The sequence below is a fragment of the Sphaeramia orbicularis genome, chromosome 20, assembly GCF_902148855.1.
Source record: "Sphaeramia orbicularis chromosome 20, fSphaOr1.1, whole genome shotgun sequence".
Lineage (NCBI taxonomy): Eukaryota > Metazoa > Chordata > Actinopteri > Kurtiformes > Apogonidae > Sphaeramia > Sphaeramia orbicularis.
This window is the reverse complement of record NC_043976.1, coordinates 21,270,736-21,296,780: the sequence shown is the minus strand read 5'-3', so window position 1 is coordinate 21,296,780 and position 26,045 is coordinate 21,270,736. Positions and strand designations below refer to the sequence as shown.

Here is a 26,045-nt window from a genome sequence, read left to right as displayed (position 1 = left end):
TCACAATGAACACAAAAAACATATATTTATATTTTTTTTTAAATTTTAATAAAGATGTATGCAAGATATATCCTACGGACTTCAAAAGTTCCTCAATTATATATTGACCCTTATGGTTAAAGTAATAAATATTTTCATTGCAAAACAAGTTTCCTTGCACATTGTGAACAACATACATTTCAGACACTACATGGGGGTTTAGTACTTGGGAAGTCAAAAGAACTGTCTTATTTTTCTATTATATATTTTCTGTGCTATTTAGAAGTAATCCTTGGTCAATACTCAAATATGCTTGAGTCCATAGAATGTCAAACGCTGAAAGGTGCACCTACTTATTCTAAAATACATATATTTACATTTTATTTAAATCAGAGTTAAGTTGTTACCTTTACAAATGACAGGGTTTTAAAAACTCCTAGAGTAAAAAATGTGTAATTTATCAAAGATAGGAAAAATATGTAGAATTTCCACTCGTGAAGAGGATCACACACAAAAAGTAGTTTTCTAGCACCATCTATTGGCCAGACTGCAGTAGTATTTTAGTCTGCATCTGAGATCAACAATGCCAGTGACGTTTTGACTTACAACTACCCATCTTTCTGTAACAGGTAAAACAGACAAATAAACATTGCTTATTGATTAATGGCATTGATATTTTCAGTTTGAGCTGTAATAACAGACATATACGTAATGTATTGAATGAAAAGAAGAAAATCTCCCCCAGAGGTAAAGCAGTATGGAATTCAACTTTTTCTAAAATTGAGTGGTCAAAAGCATGGTCATTACCATATGAATACTGTGTTACAAACAAAATTAGAATTTTACATCTCAAAATTTTACATAACATATATCCCTCCAACGCTATTTTGTGTCAATTTTATGATGTGGAAGAAATATGCAACTTTTGCCAATTTCAATCTCAATCCACTTTGCACTTATTCTTTTTATGTGAACATTCTTCTAATTTTTGGTCCAAAATTGAAAATTATATAATATCTAAAAGTAACAATAAAATAAATATAACATCCCAAAATGTAATTACTTATTTTAAACATGATACTAACAATCTAGAATTTATTGTAAATTTATTCATATTTGGAAAATTTCATATACATCAAAACAAATATACTAAAACACACCCAAATTTTAAAATCTTCCTATTAGAATTTGAAAATTATATTAAATCTTTAGAATTCATATATATATATATATATATATATATATATATATATATATATATATATATATATATATATATATATATATATATATAAAGCACTAACACATTGGCTATTTATAAACAATTTTTCAATACTGACTGAACTCTCTGTTGCATTTATTTATTTATATTTGTCAGATTTATTATTTTTTTTACTTATTTACTTTTTTTTTAATTATAATTTGTATTTTATGCTTTGTATTTTTAAATCTATGCATTATTTTCTTAAACTTATATGTTCAAATGCTTTTTCTCTTTTGAAATCTTGATGTTTGTTTAAAATGTTGTACTGTATACTCAAATGTTGTTAATAAAGTTGTTAAAATGTCAAAAAAAAAAAAAAAAGAAAAGAAAAGAAAAGAAAAATGTAACAGGTAAAACACTGGTAACACTTGATTCACTATTTTGCTTCCTCTTCTTCAAAAATAAAGAACAACAGAATAAAGTTTGTGAATATTAGGATGTAGATATGACCTCTGTGACCCCATTTAACTCCAGCAATGCTTTGTAGTAAAATGTTTTCCGTAGACTTTCTGAGGACCTCAGGTATATTATTTCATACCATCCACCAGCAGAAACAGGAACCATGGATGCAGTCTGTTGTCATCAGTGCTGCATGATCCAAGACCACCAACTACAGTCCACTTCAACTGCTTTGCCATAGAGCACTTGGGCAAAGCCATTAAATCTCATTTCTAAAGGGACTACTCGTTAAGGCGTGCTAAAGTGCTTTTTGGAAAACACATTACAAACACAACCATGTAGGGTCAGTGGCTTCATTTACGGTCTGAATCAAAGTTATGCTGTTGAAGAAGCAAACCCGGACTGAACCATTATCAGCAATGCGGGGGGTGTTAATTCATTCAACATTCAACTCGAACTCTGATAATGTTAAGGAAGAGCTATGCGATATATCCCGTTGGTCATATATGGAAAACACTTACCTTACTAAGAAAATGTCAAAAGTGACAACGAGTGGCATCTTTTGACATGTATTTTCATTATTTGCCAGGAAAATAAGGTGGTCTGTTCCCACTTCCATCCAGTTCTCTTTAGTGTTTGCCAATGTTGGAGGTGTAACTGGGGTCTGGCCCTGGATAAAGGTAAAAATACCCTTAAATATTTGTCCCTTTGTTGTCGGGTGGCCTTTTGATTATTCGTCACGCTGTTGTCAGTCCATTTATCTTGTTGCGGTTGACTAAAATTCCCCAGACTTTCGTGGAGGATGGGGCGGTATGGAGATGCTAGCAAGAGGGGTGTTCGGCCGATCAGCCATGATGAGCTTTAACCGGCTAAACTAGCGTAACTGAGGGTGGCTACATACTGTATATTCAATGGGGAAAACCACATTAATAAATTCTTGTCAGCATTCATGCTTCCATATTCTTCTGACTTGTTTTTAGTAGTTGACATTTGCAGGAAATACCGTTTGCTTGCTGGTAACGTTAGCTTCCTGCTAAGCTGGACACTCGTAGCTCTAATGTAGGTTCAGGGGTTGCAGACAGCCCAGTAGCTCTGCCAGTCAACCCGAACGTTTCATGTTACTGTGCAAAGCAACTATGCATTTACGTCGCCGGTCGTCAGTGAACTTTTGAATGTCAGTGCGAGGAGAAATGGCAAACTGCAAAAAATTTCGACCCTGCGAACCTCAGGGGCACATAGGATGCACCGATGATAAAAGCAAGAACATGTAAGATTTCATGTAGAATATTAAGGCGACACGTTCGAATGAAAATTGCATTTATTACTTGACTATAGTGAGCATCATTTGTTGCATGAATGGTGGACTACTCTGTTGTTTACATCAGTCTAGCCTTAGGAACATAAGGCCCCTCAATCTGCAAGCAGACGTGATTTCAGTCAGTGGAAGAAAACACTTGACAGTTGAAAGAAGACACTAATTTTGCTGTATTGAGTAAACATTAACTTGTGATGATTTTTAGTCTACGTATTTCATGATCTCAACATTGTATAAGGGTTAAAAACATTGTTTTCCCTATGGAGGTACAAGGTTAAATAGCCCACGTTTCAGCATGCAGCAGCAGCAAGTGTCCAAGTGCATACACCAGGGGTTCAGATCTGCAGGTGACCCTGTGGTCTGACCTTTGGGGACATGAAAAGAATGTCCCTCATTTGCTCACCTGCTGCATATTAATGTGAGCTAATAAAGAAGCCATCCTGCATTAGGTTTTACATTTACCTACTCAATCATTGTCTCTCAAAGATGATAAACATGTAGCTGCTTATTATGTTATGTAGCCACAAGACATGATGTGTGCATGTGAAACATTTATCCAGATATTACATACATTAAAAGATGAAGAGCAGACTCCTGGGCCATGCCCACATTTTTGTCTACCCATGCTAAAATATGCTAATTCCAAATAGATATTTCTTTAGTCTCATATAAAACGTGATCAAACATCCATTGTCTTGTTCAGGCTGCTATCACAGGATTCCTTCTTTTTCCGGGGAGCTTAGCAGCAGTAACATGAGCAAAGCTCCTTCAAATAAAGGTTCATTGTCTGGCTGTATTAGCTGCCTTTGGATCAGAATGTGAGATAGGCCCAGGGCAGCTCAGTCTGAAGTCTGTTCTACTGCCATACCCACAGTCAGCTTTCAGATAACACTAAACAACTATAAATTGTGTGAAAATAGCCTGGGTTGATGCGTGTTTGAGTTTGTTTCCTATTGGGAAACAATTACATGGTTAATTACTAATGATGTTCTGGATGCTGGAAATGTGATTATTACTATTATTATTACTATTATCATTATTACACATATTACTACACATACTTTGTCTAGTATTAGGATTAAAGTAACTGCACAGTCTATAATCATCAGTATATTTCTGTTTAACTGTTGTTGTCCGTTTTCAGGAATAGAGCATGGCTCAAGTGAAAGTACAGACCTCAGCACCCCTGGCTGGTCCTGGCCTCTCCCCCGGAGTTACCCCTGCGGCCATGGCCAGCCCAGGATCCCTGGGTCTGCAGCCCACTGTTAATGGCACAGGCCCGGCCCCCACATCCAGCTGCCCTGCTCCTGCAGTCGGATATGGGGACGCCCCTGTGTCTGCCACACCACCAGGTAGTACAATATGAATTGAAAGTTTCCCTCTGGGGAATTTTGCATCCCAGTCGTAATTATTATTTATGACAATTAGTTCTTGTGAGTACAAACTAATTATGGCAAATTTGCCACTCATCATCGTCATTTTTTCTTGAACTGGTCTGGGTGATGGGCCATGCCATTGTCTGAATCTGATCCCTGCAATATCTGATTCTTTATAAAGAATCTCATATTGTGTTGGTTATCCATAGTTTTATATTTCAGACTTGGCTGTAAGAGCCTCCATCCTGTAGACAAATGACACCCACCCAGACCTCTAAACACAGCTGCAAAAGAGACAGTTTCTTAAATGAGTTCTCATGTCTCTCCTCCAAATTGGCTTTTTTGTGTTTGTGTATGCCTGTGGTTGGAATTTCTTTTCCTTTGGATAATAATAACTCATTATTTATGTATTATGTTGCATGATGCACATCATAATTCTGTATACAGCTATTATATGACAGGCATCTGACATGTCAGTCTGTATTCTGTGAGTAGTAAGAACATAACTACACGTTATGACACTTAATATGTATTTTTTTGTCCTCTGTGTGAAGGCCCACCCCAGGAGAACATGGCAAACCCTAAAGAGAAAACTCCAATGTGTTTGGTGAATGAGTTAGCCCGTTTCAATAGGATCCAACCACAGTATAAGCTCCTCAATGAGAGAGGCCCTGCACATGCTAAGGTAAGGATTTTAGGTCTTTGGTTTGTGTTGAAAAGAAGACATTCCACAATATGCCATAATATTGAAATTTGAGTTCTCTGTTGTCACACAACTGCGTAATTGTCTGTTCTGTTAAAGATAAGCTGCCACTGTATAATTCTAAAAGTAGTGTAATTATATACATACACCAATGCAGAATAAGTGCCATTTTGTGGTATATTTTACTGTCTGTTAACCAAAGTACAAAGTCAGAACAAACTGTGGACATAATTAAAAACAAATGTATAATTTAAATCTTAAGAGCCTTTTACTTAAATATTGGCCCCAGCTACAAAATCAAAGTAAGCCACTGTGATGCTAGTTTTCCATTTAACTTATAGCAATTGGAGAATAACATGCAACAAGATGATGCCATTGAAAGAGCACTAGTTGGTCTGTGGCACATGATATGTCAATAATGTTTAAATAACATGTTTTGGAGTGTATTTCTATTATCTTTGCCCACTTATAACTGTTTTAATACAGGTGAATTGAGAAGAGTATCATAATTTTGTAAAGTAATTGCAATACCCCACTAAATTGTGACATGGCAATTATGCAATAATTAATACATCGGCTAAAGAAGCTGAAACACTGGACAGTTAGCCACAAAATGTGAATACATTTTTTTTAGATTAACTCTATAGTCCTGAAAATAGCCGTCTCTTCCTAAAAATATGTCATATCATTTCGTCTTAATTTGTGAATTGTAAACACCACTGGACACAATTTTTATTTGTCTTTCAATAATACAGATCAACAAAACTATAACGAAAGTGATGATCCAAGTATGCTATGATTAAATTTGTACTTTTCCTAAGTGAATGTTGGTCATACATAGTACATTCAGTTCCTACTATGTGGGTTCCACAGGGATGTTGGTAAAAATGTAGTCGCTGTTGGGTAATGTATCTCCCTCTGGGTGTCACTGTTCCAGATCTTCACAGTGCAGCTGACTCTTGGGGAGCAGGTGTGGGAGGCAGAGGGCACCAGCATTAAAAAGGCCCAGCACTCCACAGCTGCCAAAGCGCTGGCCGAGAGTGTCCTCCCCAGGCCAGCGCCCCGCTCCCCAAAGGTGGATATCAACAGCAACCCAGGTACTGTTACTGAATAAAATCTCATTTTCTGTTGATTTTAATGGGAATGTGCCTTCATGGAAACATTAATCCTTAGCCCAGATTGATCACTACCATTACAAGTAGTTCAGGTGTTTTTTCAGGCTTCATTTTGGGGTATTTTTGCGACAGTAGAGAAGCAGAGAATGACACTCAACATAGTCCACAGGGATTGTCGTAGAGATGTTATGGATCGATGTAGGTGCAGTAAATCACCATATCCACTCTTATTATTTTATTTGTTAATTTCTCAAAGAATTTTTGTCAGATTGCATCTACTTTTTGGCTTAAGCATGGTTACTCCCTTGTTGGTATACTGCCTTGACCTTAGTTGATAGGTGGGCAAAAATGTCAAATAGAGATTAGCTGTTGTGAGTTAATAATGATGAACTCACATGCAGATCCTCATAATGGTTTCCTGTCTAACAAACATTGATGATCCATTGATTCCAATCATATCTCCTCAACTCCTCAGCTTGCATATTAGTCTTTCCCACCTGAAATGTGAGCGGACAAGTTGAGAAGACACAAGGAGAAGGGAGCTGAGGCAACAGGCATTGAACAAAATGAAACATGCCATCCTTTTAAATGGATGTTGGTTAAATGTGATATATGCAACAGCTGTATCATCTTTTATTTTGCTACAGTTTCAGCTGATTTTTCTTCGATGATATTCATGTTATGTGTACATAGTATTTTTATCATTCAATTCATGACTTGATATAATGTGTCTTACAGTGTAGGGATGTCACAAATATCAGAAAACAACAACCCCAGCATTGTAAATAACTACTGAATAAATCCTGCACGGTTTGTATTATCCAGATGTGTCTCAAATGTCAATTACTCACCACAGATGTGATCATAAAAAAGACGTCAGTAACTCTTGTGGCCAGCCTCCTCGGTCCTTGATCCTTGTTCCTCAATGAGTATTTTAGGGATCTAAGATTAGAAGAACCTAATATAGCCAACCAAGGGACATAGAAAGCTCAGACTGACATCCCCTCTTTTCGCATAAAATACCGGCCTGAGACTAAGGGTCGGGAAAAGAAACACAAGGAAGCATTTGTACAGTGAGGGTGCTTTCAGTGCCCCTTTTTCTCCATCATTAATGTGAAGTTTGAGTGTTTACTTTGAGGAGTTTTGGCTTCGAGACACAACTCTTAAGGTACTGAATATATTTAAATAATCCAAGTTCAGAACAAAGCCAGAGCAGTCCTGAGCAAAAAAACACAGCCTAAGTGAAGGGTTGTGGGTTTTTTTTTTTCTCTCTCCAGCCAAATTAATATCGCTAGACTCCTGTGGCCTCCTGTGGAACTGTAGTGAAAGGCTTGTACTATAAACAGGATTAAGAAAGACCAGGTTATGTAACATGAATGGGGGATTTGTGGAATAATTGAACATGTATTATTCGTTGTCTGACAGCGAGTAAATGTTTTTGACTTATGATTTAACATTGTACCTACAAGTTGGGGCATACAGTGCAGCTTGTAAAGTCAATGCTGGATTTATATTCTGTAAACTAAATCTGAAAGATATTGGCAGTTAAAGGTTCTTCACAGTGATTTTTCTTTATATTTTTGCTCAATTGAAATGGCACAATTGTAATTTTCAAGCTTGTTATGCCTCTTACTTTACAGTTTGCTTTTTACATATACTATACTACACATTTTATTTTTTATTTCTCTTTTATTTGTACTCCCACAGGCAGTATAACACCGACGGTAGAGCTCAATGGTCTTGCCATGAAGAGAGGGGAGCCCGCTATCTACAGGCCTTTGGATCCTAAGCCTATGCCCAACTACAGAGCTAACTACAACTTCAGAGGGATGTTCAACCAAAGGTGAGCTACAACCTGACTTTCTAAAACCTACATTTGGTTTAAATGCAATATTGTGATTGGTGTTTGTATGTTAACCTTCTGGTGTAAGAATGGTTTAGAGCTGAATGAGTTGTTGACTGAAATGTGGAGGGGGGAAGGCAAACTTTGGGACTGGTTTTGTGTGGACGTCGTCTTGATGTATTTCTGATGGCCTCAAACAGCTTTGTTTCTTTGATCCCACGGGCTCAGATGTGTGTCAGGGATGGCCCCTCCAACCCATATGTTCTCTAAAGTGAAGAAATGTGGTGCCCTGATGGGGTCCCTTTGCACTTAGTCTCTGTCAGCTTTCTTGTTTCCTTTTTAGTTTTTGTCTACCGTACTGGAGCCATCAAGACATTTTTTAGCCCCATAAAAATGCCACGGAGTTGCAATTAATGATCTCTTCTCAAGTGAAGGAATGTTATTGTACCTGTGGATTTGTTGGATTGTAGAGATGGGTTGTTTTTTTTCACTAATGAACATCAAGAAAACTATCAAAAGAATATTATGCACAGCAAGTTTTGGAACACTATAGTTACAAGGGAAATATTATCTCTGTTTTTGTGCTAATACAGAAGATTTGCCCTGTTTAATTGTTCTAATGACATGTCAGGCTAATATGAACATTACTGACAACGTATTTTGTGACGCCTTAGGGATCCAAATGTTAATTTAATGATAGAGGCATCTTATTCCTACTTAAACCATGAAAGAGTTATGAGACTTCAGAGAGAACACTCTAAAAAAAAGATGTATTTTTTAGGTTTTTCAATTAATAAAACCATATCAGTTTTCAGGATAGAGTACGAGTTCCTCCAGATGGCAGTGTTTCCTCATTTTAAAAATCTTACCCAGTAAACTTCTGTGATTGAGCACCCATTTTGTAACATGCAATTCAGGAATGTAGTGAACTGATGAAAATTTTCATTCAGACTTTCTATAGATTGTCTACAGTTTAATTCACATAATCTTCACACATTGATAATCTTATGAAAGAGTTCAACAGAAAAATGTAAAGGAGAAGCTTCTGTTTTGCTGTTTGCGTAAACTTTGGCTCCTTAAAATCCTAACGTAAGGCATTCTGATGCCAAATGTGTGGATCACAGAAAAGAATGTAGGTGCAATGCCAGAAAAGTGATACACTTGCAGTGTTGAATAACTGAGTGTACTCAGCAGACAGTCTAGCATCTGGCTCACATCTTCTTCTATTTGATCCATGGAGGAACAAACAGGGGGTGCAAGACAAATGTCTGTGGGGTAGAGGAGAAAATCTGTTTTCCAGGATCTGTCTGTCAATGTCATATGTCACAGTGATGGGTTTTCAAAGTGACAGGCAGTATCCCTGTTTTGTTTTCTTATGCCAGTCTATAAGGGAGAGAGTGGTGAGGGAATGTCTGTACGTGTGTGAGCCTGAAACACAGAAAAGACTTATGTTATTCCAAGGTCATTCGTGTTTTTACAAGGTCTTTCTTTTAGTGTGGTCAAGCCTTTTATTAATGAAAGCAAATGTGAATTCTCTTCATAAGATGACTGACTATGTGCTGGAGTGACAGGCTATGTCCACTATTACTCACCTTAATGATGCTGCAGGGAAGCGAAGGTTTCCATATGCCCATGTCCTTACCTATTATGATGAATAAGAGTGATCCAGAGTCATGTTGATGGAGAATCTTACCATTAAAAGGGCAGCCTGGCTCTGATCCATCAGCGCTCTAATCACCACCAAGACCAGTATTGATTCATTCAGAAAGTGCCCTGATGAGAAAATACAGCGATAATATGAAATGTGCATTAATCAGCGTCTTAATGAATCTTATTTATGGTGAAGGGTCTGTGCATAATTTCTTACCATCCAAGTCTATGTTTAAATCAGTGATTCATCTCTGTTGCCGCACAGGCCCTAACCACACCATTGTTCATCCTTAATACTGATTCCATGAATATCTTCACAATTATGCATGTTTTCCAACTGATTCAATACATGACGAAGGTGATGTGAAACATTGTGAGGAAATACGGCCAAAATGATTCACAGACATGACCAGTGAATTAGGAAAATATTTGGGTTATCAAGATATGCGGTTACATCAACACTCACCTCATGGACAATCCCCAACTCCTGTGTTATCATTGGAACACCTGTTTCCAGTGACTCATTGTGGGCTCTTCCAATATACCCGTGGCGCTCCCAGTTTTCCTCCTCATCTCAGGGGGGCAGAGTCTCCGTCCGGCATTCTTTCAGAGTTGGAATTTTGGAAAGGACTATCCCTGTTAGAAAAAGGCTGTGCAGTGTGAAGCCACCCACCTCCTCCTAGCCCTCATTTGGTTATGACGGTAACAATATGTCAGCTGGAAGAACAGTGGGCTGAATAACTGAGGGTGCTTTCCTCTGTGACATTTCCTCCTGAGATGATGTTCAGATATGGAGCTGGACATTACTGCTTTCTCTGTAGGGAAAGGAAGGAAGTGTGATTCACTTTTGCCGTCATTAACTCTATTAACTCTCTTCTTCACTTTGCACTTTATCAACATCCCATTTGCATTTTCTCTCACTTTTTTGGAGGTGCTCTCCGCTATCAAGAGGTCAAATATATTTTAAGTGATGCCTCTTTCAGACACAGTACGACTGGTGTTATGCCAGCTGCCGGATTTATTACACTGTTCATGGGGGAATCACTTAAGGACAGAGCAAAATAGATGGGATATTAAAATTATTCATCACTGTACTAATAGCCTATGTATTAAATCAGTGTTACCTCAGTTAACCTTTAATAGGTCTATAAAGGTATGGAGGTGGTGTATATAACAAACCTAAGCTGTCATTTGCACATTGAAATAATATAACAAGCTACCTGACTTAAGAAAACACACCTGTTTTTAAGACGGAGGCCTTCCCTGCCTTCAGTTGTGGCTTTTTTTTTTAACAGATAATCTGATGAGTTGGTTTGGCAATTAGGAGGTTTTACAAAATCTTTATCGTTACGAGTTGGTGCTCCTACTGGCCACTGACTAATATTAGACCTTGACACGGAAGTCTGAGTTTAAGGGGAAGATAATGGTTCAAAAATCACTCCCATCAGGAACATCAATTTGATGTTTGTTTGATGCTCAATGATTTCTTTATTCAGGCATTTATTACTTGAACTAAGATCTTCAATTATCTGATTAGTGAAGAAATAAAGGAGTTAATGCATAGTGTATTTTCAATCTTGGTTGATCTCTGTTTTTACTGTTGACCACATGTATACTCAGCCATACTGTGTAGAGATAATTCATCTAGGTTTATTTTCACCACTGTGCGACCACTTACCAGGTGATACGCCATGCTTGGCTTAATGCAGTGGACTGCAGTTATACAATGCAAGCTGTTAGAAAGAACTGCTTTCAAGGTGTAGTGGTGCACTTGTCATTTTTCTTCTCAGTTTTTGCTTCCATATAAGCAGCAAATACAGATAGAAATTACTGTACCAACCTGAACATTTGCAGGGTCCCTTGACTGCTGATTGTCGGAGTTGAAATGCACCTCTAATTGCCTTTAGCAGTATGCCAGACAGTGTCCTTGTTAATTCAATGACAGCCTTGCATATTCTGGCACCGTTGGGATCTATTTATGCATGTGAAATATAAAGAAATTCATCCTTGAAAAAATGAATACCTTTGTCATGCCTGCAGGACATTACAATAACATCAGAAAAAATTGTGAGGATGACACAAAAAATGACGCACATTGTTAACAGACACACATACACAGGTGTACTTTGCTATCCACTTGTCTAATTGGGCCAGTCTGTCTCACTGAAAAGACAAATCTGCCCATAGGGTTTTTCTATATTCAACATTTCCTCTCATCTCTTCCTATGTATAGGGATCAGATATCCTCTGAGGTCCTCTTCACATACACATTTGCGTTCCTCCCCCCAACTCACTTTCTCCCACTCCAGGTTTTTTAAGTAACTTACTGTCGTTTTGGGATTTAAAATCTCATATAGCATAATTGGGACACTTTGTGCTCTATCGTCCACTCAGGCATTCCTCTGGCTTGCCAAAGCCCACAAGGTAGAGACTTCAGAAGAATATCTATTTATTGCTTTTGCTTTTTTTTTTTAATAATTACAATGCGTCTGCAGAGATCCTTACTGAGATGCTTTCAGTCAGATGAACTGTGAGACAGTATGTTACATAAATTGCTATGGCAACATGCCAGAACAAAGGATAATCTGTCCAAATTGTACAAATGGGTGTAAACTCATAAAGCAGTGTTTTATTGAGGAGACTGGGGGTGGAGGAGTGGAATACAGGTCCAACATAAACAAACGCTTGGAATGATTTGTACTCAACAGAGAGCTATGTACACTCAATGACACAGAAGTCTGTTCTCTCCTTTCATCTTCTGTCCTCTGAGTGGAGTTGTGTGTTTGTGTATCCCTGTGTGTCCTCCTCTCTTCTTTTGCCCTGATGTACTGAATATAAAAATGGACCTGTGACCACCACAGACAAAGCAGTAAAAGCACCTTTTGTAATGTCATGTTTCAGCAGTTTGTCTGGCAGGGTGAGTCAAGCAACTAAGTCTGCGTCTCCACATGAACCCATATTTTGATGTTGGTACAAACACACCCATTATCTTTGCCTTTTCATGGGATGTTGGAGCGTTTTTGCTTCATCACTTCCCCTTTCCCTCTTGTAAGCTGCAGTCCTGAGCAATCACCGACAGTCATCACAGCTTGATGTTTCTGTCTGTGAAGAGCTTTGTTTGGTTGCCATTTTTCAATGGCAGAATATTGGAGAATTTTTTGAGAGTTTCCTGATTGAAATGTATTCGTACATCCTTTGCAGACATTCTTCTCTATTACTTTGTTGTCGCAAGATAATTCATGTAAACTCATCAGGGTATTCCATAAATGTTCCTTCCAGTAGTGACGTCTGTCTACTTTAAAACAAAACTCACCTGCTCATAGACATTGGACATTTCAGTAGCTGTAGGTATTCTGCACCTCACAGACCACTCCTTTCATAACACATGTAGCATTTTGTATTTAAGTGCCTGTAGTATGAACTCTTAGCTTTCTTATTTAGATAAATGAAGTCTATATAGATTGTTCATTGAAAAATGAGCATTTTATATATGTATTTATTTCCTTTTTCAGCCATCTGTCCTCTTTTTATGATCTCATTTAAACTTGTGAAATCACTCTTGTGCTAGTTTCTCTACTGCATAGTGATGCATTTAGCACATCACTTGCATCACATGCATCATTCCAGTTTAAGAACACCATGTTCACAGTTCAAGGTTTGTGTATAAGAACCTTGAATTGTTCTTTTCCATCAACTGTGTATTAATTTTCAAGTCCAGTCTTTTGTCCAAGATTTTGTCCATGATGTGATGGTGTGAGTTCATATTCTCATCCTCAGTTCCTGTAATCCTTAAAGAGGCCAGGTCACTTTTTTTAGGGGAACAGAGTCTTAACTTTTACCCATATTTCTCAACAGCCTGATACAGTCTCTCTGCACCACAGTCACCTTCCTGCAGTTGAATCTACAGTATCTCTGGGAGAAATGACGAGAAATACACACTACTATCCAAAATGTATCCTTTTTTTTTTTTTTTTTTTTTTTTTTTTTACTGTGGTTTTAAGTCACACCAGCAAAAGATACACTGTTGGATGTTCCAACTGGTTGTTTTTAGGGCTCGTACTGCCATGTTACAGTTTGGGAACCTGTCATATTATGTCATTATAATATGTTTCAGTGTTGGGAAAGTCAAAACAAAGTTGGTTCTGGTAAGTGATGCTGAACTCCTTCTTTGGTGGTCTTAGTAGCCGAGAGCTCAGAATGAATTAATTGAGTCTGGGCAACTGTATTTGACATCCTACATTTGATTTGTGGTGTAAACCACATTTCTGCTCAGGGAAACACTTTTTGGACATCTGATAGTTTGCAGCACAATTTAATTTGCATGCAATTGTCCTTAACTGACTGGCAAAATGAAATAGAAACGTAAAACACACTTATTCAATAAAGAAACTGCTGCTCTTTGGCGATAATGGAAATGTTTTAATCATACAGATTTGCATTTCTCTGTGGTACGCACTTTCTGTGAAATGCCTGTTCATGTATCTGCATTAATTTTCAGGACTAATTGAAAGCATAACAGCTCAGTAACAAACTCATCAGTTAGTAAAATAAGTTGCATGTTGACACAGGCTACCTTACATAAGCTGTGCCATTATAAAGGTAGTGGTTGGACTCCTCTTCCAAATGCTTGAACAAACCACGTCAGTACAATCTGACCACAGTAAATTCAATTTTTTTCATTTTAGAAAATGGCACAGGAGCATTTGGAGTGTTACACCATGCAATTAGTTCCCTCTTCTTAATGACAATGAGCATAAAACAGCAGGTTACGTTGTAATATTCTTAATGAGGACAGCAGGGTTTGATTTTAGACTGATCCACAGCCAGCTACCGCTTTAATTTGGCACTAAAAGGGCCAAGGGGTTAAGATTTTTTTTCCTTGGTCACACAAATGCACACTGGATATAATTTGGTTGCACACATTGGTAAGTCTTGTATTAACCACTGATATTTTTCTGTGCCTATTCACGCAGTGCCTGTTTTCAGTCAGATGGTGAAAGAACAGACTATAGTATTTTCAGTTGCAATGGTGGGAAAATGGTGGAAGCTGCTTTAAAAAATTTTTTACCCAATAAGTGCAGTTTTACTTGTCAGTTTCAGCATGGTAAAACTATCTCATTTGGAAGTGATCCTTGTTGGGTCTTTTATTAATCGGCATCTGTGTGACAAGAGAGTTTGGATAGGTTTACGTGAGGTTGGACTTCTCATGAGCCAAGTATGGAAGGAGGGCACTGATTACAGACCTTGCACAAAGACCGCTTTAAGCTCATATTCAACACTGGAACCACAACAAACAGTATAAACAATGAACACTGTCAGTTTGGAAAATTTAATTAAAATACGTTATGAAACCTCTGTTTTATGCACGGTGCCTGTTAACCATACTTGATAAGTAGCTGGGCTTATGAAGGTAGTGATATGAGAAGTGTGTATCAAACGCCAGCTGTCTGCAGCATAAGAATAGAGCAGGTGATAACTCTAAAGGATTATGAGGTACTAAGAATATTGCTCCCATAAGAGACTTTAATGAAAATGTGAGATTAAGTAGTATTAAACGATAAAATGAGTGTTGTTAGTAAACAAGGACTGAATGGATTGAAAGCTTAGGCGGATGAGCCAGCATATGCTTTTTACACCTGACTTCTTTGATGTGTGCTGGTAACAATATCCACTTGTTGAACAGTCAAAAGTTTTGTACCGAAGCCCGACCACAAGATTTGTATTCAGATTACACATTTACCCAGTTACCCATTTCAGCCCGTCTCCTTGACACTTGTCACATTTCTTAGACAGTAGCTTTAGGTAATGTTATATTGGGTACTAATGCTTGCAGCTTTTCTTACATCACTGTAACACCCAGACACTCCTCATTATCACTTCAAATCTGTCCTTTCACACTTTGAAGTAGAATCAGCACCTTATTACACTTCCTCTGCATGTTTTGTAAACTATAGAAAAACATCATTGTGTGAAGCTAAAACTGTTTACGCTGCATTGTTAAACCTTTTGAGGTAAAAGGTGGTTTATGAATAATTGCATGCGGTCTGACTGCATGTCAGGATTTTCGTTCTTCGCTCTTTTCACATTTCCTTTTGTTCCATAATGATGCAAAATGCTGCTCGAATTTTCTCACTGAATACTTTAAATGATCCTTTTTGTGTTGAAACAACCTCGTAGGGTTTTATGGTTGTGTTTTGTGTACACAGGCTGCATGGAAGAATATTGTTTAATGAGCAGTAAGCAGCAAACAAAAAAATTCATGTCAAACCACGGCTCTACCAACACACTGGGTCTAGTTCTCCCATGTGGCGTAGTGGTTTTTAAACTCAGACGGGGTCCAAGCATCCTTGCATACAACCCCCAACAGCATGACAGTTGGTGTTTTGAGCACTTTGTTTACTTGACTACACTGGCTGTTTTCTCACACTGCTCTGTCTTTTCTGCATTAGCAATTGCGTGAGGCAGAAGGGAAGTAAAGCAATCAATGATGGACACACAGAATGAAGTATGGAAGGAGGGAGGAAGAGAAAACAAGTAAAGGTCTGGCAGGAGATTGGAAGAAAGTGCAGCTGGTGGAGGAGTGAACCTTTCCAAGTTTCTTCATGTTTTTTTCCCCCCAAATCTCTGTCACCCTTTTGCTCCCAGTGCCGCCCCCACTCCTTTACAACTCTCTGAGTCAGTTGTGTGTTTATATATATGTGTGTGTGTGTGTGTGTGTGTGTTATTGTGGTTTAATGCATACAAGTATGTTTGCATGTCTGGCCAGTAGATGTCTTGGTGGTCAAGCTCAGTGACGCTGGAGGACAAAGTGGGCCAGTGCACTCCCTCATTCTTTTTGTCTGTGTTTAGTTGGCCCACTTTTCCTTGCCTGCTGGTCTTTGCTGTAGTGGATTGCATATGTTCCCATAGTGTACACACAAACAACCCCAAGTATTCTCTAATTACTGTGAAGTTGCTCCAAGTAGTGTATGGGGAAAAGATACAATTATTATTTTTTTTATTTGTTTTTTTGTTTGTTTTTACCTTAGGTTACTTTTCTGATGATGTGCCCTTTCGGGGAATATACAGGCATTTTTCTACCTTAGGTTTATGATTATAATTAATGCACAATTTGAATTTTGAAGGTAGTTTTTGTAATTTTTCACCAAAGAGTGAAGTGGAAATGCCTTTATCAAATAAATTCTGATGTATTCAACATTTATCTCACATGAATGATCAGCTGACAGAAAACTGCGAAGACGTGTGGTAGTACAATACAAGCATGTACTGAAATTAAGTCTCTGCCTCGTCCGTTGAAAAAAGACATCACAGCCATTTTCGATGGAAAACAATGTCAGAGCACTCTGTGTCTTTTACTCTGTTTATCACAGACATGTGTAACATAGCTTGCATCGCTACCTGCTCACAACATAATGTAGCCTAAAATATTCACTCCTAACCAGTTTATGGAAATGCACATAATTCACATTCTCATTTACGCAGCTTTTCAGAAGTTCACCTCAGTTCACTTGACATTTTATGAAAAAAGTTGCTTTTGTATTCAGCAAAGTGTATCTTGTCTTTGTATATGAGTTTTGGTTTTTCAGTGTAACTGGCCAATTCTTTGTAAATGCACTAGAAAATGTACTAATAATTTAAAAAAAGAAACAACTGGACACTAATTATTGCCGCAGATACAGATAGTAAGGCAATCAGCATTTTTTCTTCTACATAGGTATTGGTAAAGAAAGTGCTTTGCTGCAGCATAGAGTTGTTTTCCAACTAAAATGCCACCCTGTCATTTTAAGTCATAATTGCAATGCCATATCTCCTATTTCACAGTGGGACTGTGTGTGGGCTTATGTCTGTCTCTGTGTGTGTTCGTTCATGCGTCTTTGAATGATTAAGATGAAATGGTAACCTTAACTAACATGGTCTACATTAAAGACACCTACAGGGAAGCTTTGACTTTCAAAGACACTTTCATTACTCACTGCTAAAGGCTGATGAGCTATTTGATTGAATTCCGACATCAGTCGGTTTTTCTCTCTCATCCTTGAATCACAGATATAGCACCCTGACACATCAGTACTAACAGGGGTGGGTGTTTTTGTTTTTTTCTTCACTTTCAGCAGTCTCCACACCCTCCCAACAGGTGTCCTGGTCCAGTTCCCTGTCTGTAGTAATAATAACAAAAATAATAATTGATAACACAGAACAGGCAGATCCAGCCAGCATGTGCTGATTTTTGTACTGGCCATGTTGCACTGACGTGATTTTTTTTAGCCTTTTTTGTCTGCGTGATTTTGATGACTGTTCGTGTGCTTGTCTGTTTTCTTGGCAGGCTTGTGTGTAAGCCACTACTTTCCCACGTTGTAGAGTAGGGTCTCCCACAGGCCTCCCTCCGTGTCCTTCTCTCTCCTCTCTCCTTCTCTCCCTTTCAGTCTCCCTCCTCTCTCTTTCTTATCCCTCTCAGTCTTCCTCTCTGCACCTGTACTCAGTGCTCCAGCCCCAGCTGCTCACATCTCGGCTCAGCGCTGTTGGCCTGAGCCCATGTTGCACTTGGCATGTCCTCTGAGACCCTGGGGCCACACTTGACGTGCGAGGGCCAGGCGGGCCCCCGCCCAGGGAAGGCTCCTGTGGCCAGGAGGAGCTGAGAGCAGACGGATGAGAGGATCTGTGGGCTGGAGAAAGACTTGCTGGAATTCTGGACTTAAAATGCTGACTCATTGTTAGGCCTGCTGCGCAAGACATGATGAGAGACTGTAGAGGGGAGGGGGATTTCAGAGAAATTACGCTTTTACAGTCATTTTGGTCAGATCCATCTTTCTTCACTTTAATCCCCACTGTTTTATGTTACTGTAAGTAAAAAGACACTATAGTCACTGTTCCATTAGAATGGTGCCAAAGACTCCAGGTAAAACTAGATAGTTAAACTTTATTATTGCGTAGGTTGTCCATGTTTTTCATTTCTGCTGTTCAAAATAGTACTCACTAACTGTCATCTAGAAACAATCTAGCGATATTGTAAAAATCTGTAGTGTAAAGAAAATGTTAACAATATTGTAAATTACATAATCTCCCTTTATTTAACCAGATAAAAATGTTGTATTAAAGTTACTATTACAGCTACCAAACAAAGCCAGGTTTTACTCAAGTATACACATTAAGCTGAAATACTGTACTGAACTGTACATATGTAAATATGAAGCCTATGTTATCTAGTTAAGATGTTGCAAAAGAATACCCATGAAGCAGCTAAGCATCGTGACGTGCCTGCATTAATCCGTCACTGGATTTTACACAGCTTAATCAAAAACAGTGACTTTGTCGTAATTTGGCTAAGTTAAGTGTTAGTTAAAACCCTAAGCTATTAAGGAAGAATGACTGCAAAATGTTTGGATGCAAATTTAGTTGAATCACATGTCATTTTATGCAGTTATAAAATCACAAAAAGCTGCAATTTAAAGGTCTAGATTTAGGAGGGCTTTTAAATTGGTTTCAATTTAATTAGGGTGATCTAATTGCAGAAATGGAACTAATATGAACACAAACTCTGTTCTATGCTGATATTTGGATTTAGTTACATGGACCAGAGAGAAGGGCTGTGTTCAATAGAAGTCATATTTGTTAAGCTAAGTTAGTTGTCTTTTTATGATAGCTTAAGTTTATATGTTTGACTTGACTTTTTAAATTTTAATAAACAATTGCAATATCACCCACAGTAGTAATAGTATTGTAGTATTGTATTATGAATACTGAAAATGGTTTGTAAAACCTACCAGTATCCTTTCTTTCTGACAACTTTAACTGAACTTCTGTAGCTATCATGAGCTTGCTTAGGGTATTTTCTGAGGTTTTCTGAAGTTCTACCAAAGCCTTCAAATTAAGGCCAGCAATTATTATCTTGAAATATAACAAAAACAGTTTTTATGCTGTAATACACAAGGAAAAACAATAAAAAATGAATTGCAGCATTTCCCTGAATATATCAGCGTACACACAATGGAGTTTTGAAATATCACAAAGACTTTCTGAGCTGCTTTGAAATCTATTGCTGCAATTCAAGGTCCTTTATTTAATGATTAATGATTCAGTTTAATGCGTGTATTTATGTGATTGGTTATGAAAGAAGCACTGTGAAGTTTGTACCAAGCTGGGCTGGCCTTCCAGAACACACAATTTTTTATTTTATGATTTGGAGCTGCTCAGGTTCCCTAGATTCCAACATGGACTCAATCAAGGATTAAATCTCATATCTCAGAGCGGCTGCCTTGCCAAGAAACTTCTAGAATTGGTGAAAATGAATCGATATATACACTATATATTAGTAACGATAGGATGGCTGCGTTTCTCTGAATCTTGTTTTCATTTTCTTCTGTTGTGAGATGTAGTCTTCAGCTTCATCCTTTATTTAAAAGCAGTGCCTTGTCTAAACATGAAAATATTAGGTTTCTCAGAATCATTTCTGGCACCAGTCAAGACACCAATCTATGTATCTCAGCAGCTGCTATCCATAGGAGGCTACCACATATAGTGTCTGGATGTCCTTGTGAATTTAAATGTACACTGGCAGTAAGGGAGGAGGACAGGGAGACGGATATTAAAAACTTTTTCCGTTGTTAACTTTCCCACTATTTCTCTTTCCTTGTCCTCAATTCGGCAGACATTCTCAGCCTTTCTCCCCCTGACCCAGGAGGGGGTATCACCCACGCGGACTCTCAGACCTCTAAATCTGCGCAGTGACAGCTCAGTCCCACTCTGTCAGGACCCAAAGAAAGAGAGGGAAATCTATGTTCGGGGCCAGAAGAAAGAGGAGCGGATATATATGTCCCTGTGCTTTGTTTGCCATCCCTACGCTGAGATCCAATAGTGAAACATCCGTCAAGTGGTCGGCCAACTGGCTATTGTGTAGTAATTGACCCTGATGAAGTGGTGGGCCTTTAATTTGGGAGTGGTGTGAATTGATAACTTGGCTCATAATGCTTGAGGCTCTCCCTTCCCTTTGCCTTTTTGTCTTTAAGCCACATACAAATGTTCACTTATGGGTGTAAACAAATTCAACATCCTTTCACTCCTGATTTGATTAATATTCCCTCCTCTCCATGTCTTTTCTGCTCTTGTTTACTCCAGGTACCATTACCCTGTTCCTAAGATCTTCTATGTGCAGCTGTCTGTGGGGAGTCATGAGTTTATTGGTGAGGGACGCACCCGCCAAGCAGCCAGACACAATGCTGCCATGAAGGCCCTGCAAGCCCTGCGCAATGAACCCATACCCGAGCGGCCACCACAGGTAAACACACTCCAATCAAACTAATGGAGCGCTAAGAACACACAGACCTCCACAAGGAGCAGTAGTCCACCTGTCTACTTCCATAATATTATCAAACTACAAACCAAATTCACATTTTAACTAGATTGTTACTCTACTGTTGGTTACCTGAACTGTTTCCCTGGTAAAAAAAGGTCTTAGTTCTAATTCATCAGCTGCCTCCAGGTAGTGCTAAATGTAAGTTGTTTAATTTAACTGCTCCATTTAAGTTCTACATTTGAAAGTGTTGAGAGAAAGTTTAAAAAAATTTTTTAGTTTACACCCCATTTTGTGGATCTGCTTGAAAATGTATCCATGGATGGATGGATGGATGGATGGATGGATGGAACAATGGGAGGATGGATGGACAGATGGATGGATGGACTGACGAACGGAACAATGGACAGATGGTACAATGGGAGAATGGATGGATGGATGGGAGGATGGATGGATGGATGGAGGATGGGAGGATGGATGGATGGAATGAATCACAATCCACCTTGGCAGAGGATGGAGACAGTAAACAGAGAAGCTTACACCATCATTGATAATGTTTACATCTGCATTAATAGTCCACTATTGTTCAGGAAATGCCAGTACTATGAGTTTGACAGGTGTCATGTAAACAGTAGATTCTGTTTGGATATGCTGAAGGAAGTACCTTTCCAAATATTGTGTTTTCTCATGAAGTCAATGGGATATGCTGATATTTTTCCAGTTTTATGAGAATTCTTTGGACATGTGTACACTGCTCTCAGAATACGTGTCTCATTTCCAGATTTTACCACAGGTTGCGACACACAGCCTCTGTTTATAGTCAGCAGGGGTAGAGAGAAGGATTCTCTCAGGAAAAGATATATACTTCTTGGTTGGGGAAAAAAATTTAAAAAAACATTGACAAATTTTTGCATATGTGCAAATATCAAGAAGTTGAAGGAAAAAATGTAACGAATGAATGAAAATCACAAATATTTTTTGCATGTCAGCGTAGTCAGTGACTACAAGTGCCATCATTTTTTTTACAAAAAAAAAAATGTTAGAAATGAAGTGAAAACTTCAAAATTTCAAATGAGGAACTAGTTAATACGCATTGGATGAGTAAGTAAGTATTTATTATGGTAAGAGGGTGAATGTGGGATTGAATCTAAATAAACTACAGCACCCATGTTTATTGTAGTGCAATATTTTGACTTGTGTAATTGTTTCTAAAGGAATAATGGAATAATTCATAGCAGGCAGTGCTTATTAGTAGGAGAGCTTTGTTATTTGTGTTTATATCATGGGATTTGGTTAAATTATAAATCTTTTCAGTACTCCCCTCTGACCCTTCATTCTCAAGTCAAGTCAGTGCAAGTGTTCACTTGTGCCACATTCAGGAAATGGGCATATTGAAAAGCATTACATTGCACAACCAGAACTAAATAAAACAATACATCTCCAGAGGCCATGGTTATTCAGTTTTGCGTCATGCCTAACAACACTCCTTGATTGTTCTGGAAGTACTCTAAATCACAGCCTTGTGAGGCTTATTGGTTTCATAAAATGGTTACTGCATATAGCTGGCAAGATTTCATAAATATTTTTAGATTTCATAGCAAATTGCCATTGTTCTGCCAAATAATGTAGATATTTGCGAAGAGTGGATGCCAAGGAGATGCAGCAGAAAGAATAATTAAACACTGGAGTGGTTATTAACATGTCTTTCAACATTACCATTAATTGTGCAGTTCTTGTAGATGTTTTTAATTGTGTTAGAGCTCCTCTTTGCTAGTAAACTCTGGACATACGTGTATTAATGAAGCAAGGATGTTGCTCTAGCATCCTCTTTTTTTCCTAATAATTGGGCTGGGACAATTACTAATCATTATTTGTCACTGATAGGATTTGTGCTTCTCATGCAGTGGTATCATTCATCCATCCACTTGTCTCACTCAGTAAATCAAAATTGACAGCAAAATTTGATTTTCTAAAGTTTTGATGCAGGTATACTGATTTAAGGGGGACATATTTTGCTAAGCCCACTTTAAATAGTCTGTGGTACATTTATTTGTGTATTTGGACCCTAATAGTTCATAAAGTCTGAATTTTGAACCCTTCAGGTGCTGCAAAGCTATCTTTATATTCATTTTGGCAAAAATCGAGTGGATTTCTACAACCCGTCTTAATTCCTTCTTAATTTGTTGCGTCTATAACTAGTTACCTCACGACATTTACACACATAAGGTTAAGACTTCTGACAGACATTTCTCTGAGTACGCCATGATTGTTTGTCAGCAGCAGCGGTTGTAGTCCATACTGAAAATATGTCCAAACTTTGAGCCGATTACCTAAAATGTTCAGTTGTTGGTTGTATTAACAAACACAAGTGGCTGAACAGGACAGAGCAGCACAGTCAACAACCTGGAGGAGGTAGGGTGTGAAGTGGCTCATTTGCATTTAAAGTTCCACGCTCAAAATGACCTTTCTCCTGTCATTTGTCAGAAACAGAGTTGAAGATGGACCTGTGGAGTTTAATTAATGAAGAATTCAGATCCAAACATAGCATTTACAGTTTATGTAGACCACAGGGAAATGTTTTAAAATGCACAATTCCATTTTTTAAAAAAAAGCAAAATATCAGTCCCTTTAGGCAGTTCGCAGGTGTGTGTTTTATAGAGTGTTGCATACAAGCCTTAGCCAATCAAAATAAGAGCCAGAACAATCAGTTTAATATTAATAATACAATCAGATAATCTTGCGTTAAAATTCCAGACTCTGTGCTGCTTAAACTATCTAAATAAAACATATTGTTGCTTATTTGTGTCCTTATTGTATTACTGTGTGAGTGCACCTCAGCCCACAAAGCTGTTCCCAAACTGCTTTGCTAATGTTATTTCAGTCTGTTCTCACTGTGTCCTTCAATCACTGCAATCTCATCCCCTCAGCACTCTCACCACCTTTTGACTACTTTCACCCCACATGCCTGTCTCTGTACTCAGCCCCCTCCAACTTGAGAACTCTTCTGCTAATGAAAAGTCAAGGGATTTGTGTTGCTGATCTGTGGGTGCTCTCCCTGGACAGGTGCAGTTGGGAGTTTTTTTGTGCAGTCACTAAGATGGCTGCATAACCAGCTTTCATTAGATTGAATCCAAATCCACCTCAGCTCTAATTACTGTAATGTATAATTTAAGCCCTGCATCATCCCAGCAATCTCGATAGTTTTAGTTTGCACCTGGCAGTGTTGGATTTTTCTTTCCACTCCCAATGTCACCATACCTTTCCAGAGTTTCCCCTCAGGCATAGCTGTTAACTGTTGTTATCATCTCCCACCGGAAATCAAATTACCCCATATCCTCACTGCCTGGCATCACCAATGGTTATTCAAAACGCTTTGGCTCCTCTCACTTGCTGTCTTGTGGCGACGGCCTCCATAAATGCGCTCTTTGTTTGCTGCTGCTTCTGAGTCTTGCTTTACAAATTGAAGCACATTGTGTCTACACTATATGTCTGTCGCTCTGTCTCCATGTGAGCATGTGTGTTCGTATATATGTGGACACCCTGAGGCTTGAAGTGTTCCTTTCAACATGGGCTGTCAATCTTTAATGTTCATTGAGACTACAAGTAAATAACAATCTGTCTAATTATAGTGTTTACACTCAGTTTAAATAGCAATATGTAACTGTAGGATACACGGAAAAGCACCTCCAACCTCAAATGGCCTCAGGCAATAAAATTAGAGGTTCCGGTGTCTCTAACATGATCGTATCTTATCTAATGTATGACAAGGTCCCTTTTTGTCTGTAACAAAGCAGGTTGTTTATGTCACAATCAATGGTTGGATCTTTATGAGGAGAAATCTGTGTGTGCCCAGGGCATCTTTAGTATCCCCTGAAAAGAAGCAGACCATTTTTAGATTTGTGAAACTATAGTAAGTGGTTGTCTTAAAAGGGTCATGTTGTTCTGTCCGTTGTAGATCCTTTTGATTCAATTCTAAGATGTAAAACACTTTCCCATGTTACACAATCCAATGGCCATGAGCGTGGATATGCATGTGAGGCTTTTTGTTCGCCCACAGTCACTGTTCATTCAGACAGTTCCTTCAGGGTGGCGCATAGAAATAAGAGTTTTTCACTTGTGCTTTTCCCAGGACTCTCTGTCCAGACTATCCATAAGGAGTAGCAGCAGCTTCGTCATACTCGGCCTTCTATTTGTCTTTGTCACAGGAAGGTTGTCTATCTGCTTGGTGTGCTGTTAATGTAGCCCTGAGAGGGGATTCACAGTATTAATCACTCACATTCGACTGCTTAAACTAGTGGCAGAAGACATTTATCCCTGAAAACCATGAACATAAATCATAAATATAGACTCAAATAAAAACAGGAAGTAAAATAAGAATGAACAGAGGCCCTTACAGTTGCAATCTACCCATATTATGAGGGCAAATTGTTTATGTCACGGCATACGTGGACAGACAAGCACCTCTTATCAGTGTGAGGTCTTACGTGTTACGTTCATCCCACCATGTGAACGTTTCCTGTGAAATACAAGAGATCTCACAGCATGAATCATGCGCCATATCAAGTCACACAATAAGGCATGAGAAGGGAAGAGCCCACAGGGAAAGACCAGAGCCATTCAGACCTGATCAGACAAAGAGGTGGACATGAGGAGATAAAGATCGAGACGGCATTCTACATTTCCATACACAACTGGCACCAAAAAGCCCCTCGTGGTAGGGCCTGTGATATGATCTGTATGGAATGAGCAAGGCGCTTATTTCTTTATTAGCAGAAGGGACTGATAGTAAGCCTTTGAGAGATGAATAGTAATTAATTTGGTACGTCTCAAAAATTCCCATAGACATTTAACATTTAATGTAGCAACCACCAAACTGACCAAAGGTTAAACTTGATTCTGATGAGTTATCAGTTGCAATTGCTTCACGCAACACTCATAGGATTTGTGGGTTGAAAAAACTTTTGAAATCCCTTTGACGAAGCTCTTAGGATGGTCTGTATCACAACCTTATGATCATCCAAAAATCTTCCCACTTCCCTGGATTTTCAGTAAATTAGCTCCACGTGTCACATCAGATTCCGACTCTGTACTAAAAGTTTATGATTCAAATATAA

General features: G+C 38.4%; 1 protein-coding gene across 1 annotated transcript in view; it reads left to right on the top strand.

Annotated features, from left to right (window-relative positions):
* The first annotated feature begins 2,196 nt into the window (after nt 1-2,196).
* Nucleotides 2,197-26,045, top strand: part of stau2 (staufen double-stranded RNA binding protein 2) — an 88,970-nt gene continuing 65,121 nt past the window's right edge. Inside the window, exons 1-6 of the mRNA XM_030123333.1 lie at nt 2,197-2,322; nt 4,102-4,309; nt 4,888-5,018; nt 5,974-6,133; nt 7,859-7,994; nt 20,757-20,916. Of these exons, the coding sequence (XP_029979193.1) occupies nt 4,111-4,309; nt 4,888-5,018; nt 5,974-6,133; nt 7,859-7,994; nt 20,757-20,916 (786 nt within the window). The 5' untranslated portion in view covers nt 2,197-2,322; nt 4,102-4,110. The remainder of the gene's footprint in view (nt 2,323-4,101; nt 4,310-4,887; nt 5,019-5,973; nt 6,134-7,858; nt 7,995-20,756; nt 20,917-26,045) is intronic.